Raw genomic sequence first — 3,295 nt, forward strand, 5'->3', positions numbered from 1 at the left:
AGTTGTGCACTGGATCCCTTGGGGGAGGCATGCAGGAGGCAGTCAATCAATGTTCTCTCTCATCAATGTTTCTATCTCTCTCTCCCTTCATCTCTCTCTAAAAGCAATAAAGAAAAATAGAAAAGAACATGAATTTTTGAGTCAGCCACCCTTAGTACCCATTGTTTATTTAATAGTTGTTTGGCTTTAGGGAAAGCCACTTAACCTTTTCAAGCCTTTTCTTTTCCCTTTAGATTTTGTCTACAATAATTCTAAATTAATTTCTTAGCTGCGTTTTTTCTTCTCAAACATCAGAATAACCATATCATTTATTATTAGATAAATTGATCATAACCTACACTGCCATCCCCTGTATAATTTAGTAAATGCTTACTGTGGAAATAAAGACCAACCAAATAAGAAAAGTAAAACCTATTTATTCTGAGTTCCCAATAGCAGAGACTCAGAGGCAGTCAGAGGAGTGGGAAGGCTTTATAGTGGAAAAGGGAAAGTAAACTGTCATGGGGAAGCTGTAGGCAGGCTAACCAGAAGTGTCATCCTGTGATTGGTTTGGGAGTGCATATTTGAGAAATCTTGTAGGTTCTAAATTGAAAGTGGGGATTAAAATTAGGAAAGTGAGGCCCTGGCTTGTTTGGCTCAGCAGTTAGAATATTGGCCTGCGGACCAAAGAGTAGCAAATTCAGTTCCAGTCAAGGGTGTGTAACTCAGTTGTGGTTCGTCCCGGCCCTGATCAGGTCATGTGGGAGGCAACCAGTTGATGTGGCTCTCTCACATCAATGTTTCCCTCTCTCTTTCTCTCCCACTCTATCTGAAGATATATGGGGGGAAAGTATCCTTGGGTGAGGATTAAAATAAAATAAAATGTTTAGAAAAGTAAATAAATAAAATGAGTACAGTGAGGGGGGAAAGGAGGAACATTTGTAATACTTTCAACAATAAAGATAAAAAATAAAAATTAGGAAAGCTGTCAGTTATTAATCAATTCCTGGCCATTTGGGGCCAATTGTAACAAATTACTGTTATAATTTAACTTCCTGGTCACTAGAGGTAGTAGTCTGACTTCCCACAAGCCTGATTTACAGCAGGCTAGCTTTCTGAGCTGTTCATTATAAATAAAGTGTTGGTTTCCTGGGCAAGTTGTTGTAGGTTGTGGGTCAAAGTTTTATTTTTGTATATGTCTGGCTATTGTCCTTTAGTATGTTCAGTCTCTCGTTACTTTGCATCATTCACAATTATTTTGAATTAAAGTCTTTACCATAGACTAAAAGGTTTATGTCTTTGTGAAGTGCTTACTTTAGCATTATTTCCCACCAGAAGAATTTAGCAAGCTGAATTTTGTTTTTGTTTTTTGTTAATCCTCACCCAAGGATATTTTTCCATTAATTTTTAAGCAGGGTGGAAGGGAGGGAGGGAATGGGGAGAGAGAGAGAAAGAGAGAAACATCAATGTGAGAGATCACATTGACTGGTTGCATCCTGAGCGACCCCAGCTTGGGCCAGGGAGCAAACCTGCAACCCAGGTACGTGCCTTTGACAGGGACTCAAACCTATGACCCTTCTGTTTACAACCCTACACTCTAACCTCTGAGCCAAACCGGCCAGGGCTGAAAATTTTATTTTTTTCTAGCACTAACATATTATTTATTTTTACTTTCAGTGGCTACAAATGACACAGGAACTGAGCTTCCAAAAATTTATTCAACAATCTGACTTACTAGAAGAACTTAAATATGACTTCAATGAAAAAGCTGAGTTGAGACACATTGAGACACAAAGGCCTTTTGTCTTTAACTATTATAAAAATGTCCCTGAGAGGAATAGCAAGCGCTACCAGGCCCTTGGCCATTTGCTTGAAAAATACATTTATGAGCTTTTGGAGAAAGTATGCAAATTACAAAAAGTATACATCTCACCAGAGACTGATAAGGAATCAAGAAGCTTCTTTTTTATGAGTGAGAGAGCATTAACAAATCATCATTCTGCTCTTCTTGTCCTTCTTCAAGACCATGGGGTCTTTCGAGCTGGTCAATGGAGTCAGCAGGCAATAATACATCATGGTCTACAACATGGAAGTCAGATACCATGTATTCAAATGGCATTGCAGGCACATTATGATGTAATTGTGCTAAATCCCAATGACAATTTTGTGGACCTAAACATGGCAAAAGAGCGGAAAGGCCTTTTAACACAAAATATTGAGTCCTCTTCCCTAAAAATGGTTCAAGCTGAGAGCTTTGTATCTCTCCAGCAGCCTCTCCAATGTATTCCAAAAGGAGGCAGCGACACCCCTGAAGAACACATGGCTTACATTTGGGATTGCTTCATTTCAAAGACTGAAGGCAAGGATGTTGCCTTCATTGTACATGGTTATGGAGGCTTGGTTTTTATGGACTTGCTTGTTCATAGGAAGTGGGAAGTGATGAGCAAAGTATATGCTGTTGCACTTATTGACTCTCAGCATCATGTAAGACACCAGCTGGGAAGTGATGTACAGTTATCAGCATGGGTAAAGCATCACTGCCGTGAATGGGTGACAAGTCCTAAGCCTTTGGATAGACCTGCAACTACTGTTTTGAAGAAGGAGTTTCCTATGGTTTCTGCTGGTACAGAAAAACATGATTTAGCCATTTCCTCTAGCCTTCAGTCAGTTTTCAAATACTTTAAAAAAGCTCTGAAAGCCAAAGCAACTATTAATTTTTCTCATGTGCCAATAGTAACTAGAAGTTCCACAAAAATAAAGCAAAGTGCTTAAGTTACTTTTTTGTTATGTATGATTTTTTTTTTTTTTGGCCCACTAAAACTTTAGATACTGGAAGAAAAGGAACACTTCTAGCTCACACACAGTATTGTATTTTAGATTAAGGTTTGATTTGTTAATTTTTCTAAAGTGAATATGTTCTTTTGTGTCCTATTAATGAACCAGGAAGTCAGATACCATCATTAATATTTTACAGTATTAGTCAAGGTAGAGGATCTTTCTTTTGAAAAGCAATTTTCTTATAGTTTAATAGAATGGCAGCAAAACTGTGGTCAATAGAAATTAAATATCAAATCAATCTTTGATTTCTATATTATTAATGCCATATTAAAATTACAAGTGAACATAAAAATTAAATATTGTAAGCAAATTCCATTCTTTGTATGTTTGTGTTCTTTTGTTTAAAGTTTTTGGTCATGTGTGTGTTTATTCATACCTTCAGCTAGTATTTGAGTGTTGACTATGTGCCAGTCAATAGCAGGTGTTGGGGATGCTGGCAAACAAGGCCACGTTGCTTTTATCCATATGGAGTTTACAG

General features: G+C 37.5%; 1 protein-coding gene across 1 annotated transcript; it reads left to right on the plus strand.

Annotated features, from left to right (window-relative positions):
* Window positions 1–1,665: 1,665 nt before the first annotated feature.
* LOC118616997 (putative protein FAM172B) lies at window positions 1,666–2,751 on the plus strand. The gene has a single exon (XM_036242521.1). It carries the CDS (start codon window positions 1,666–1,668, stop codon window positions 2,749–2,751), a length of 1,086 nt encoding a protein of 361 aa, XP_036098414.1.
* The last annotated feature ends 544 nt before the right edge of the window (window positions 2,752–3,295 follow it).

Source organism: Molossus molossus, unplaced genomic scaffold (assembly GCF_014108415.1).
Source record: "Molossus molossus isolate mMolMol1 unplaced genomic scaffold, mMolMol1.p scaffold_m16_p_5, whole genome shotgun sequence".
Lineage (NCBI taxonomy): Eukaryota > Metazoa > Chordata > Mammalia > Chiroptera > Molossidae > Molossus > Molossus molossus.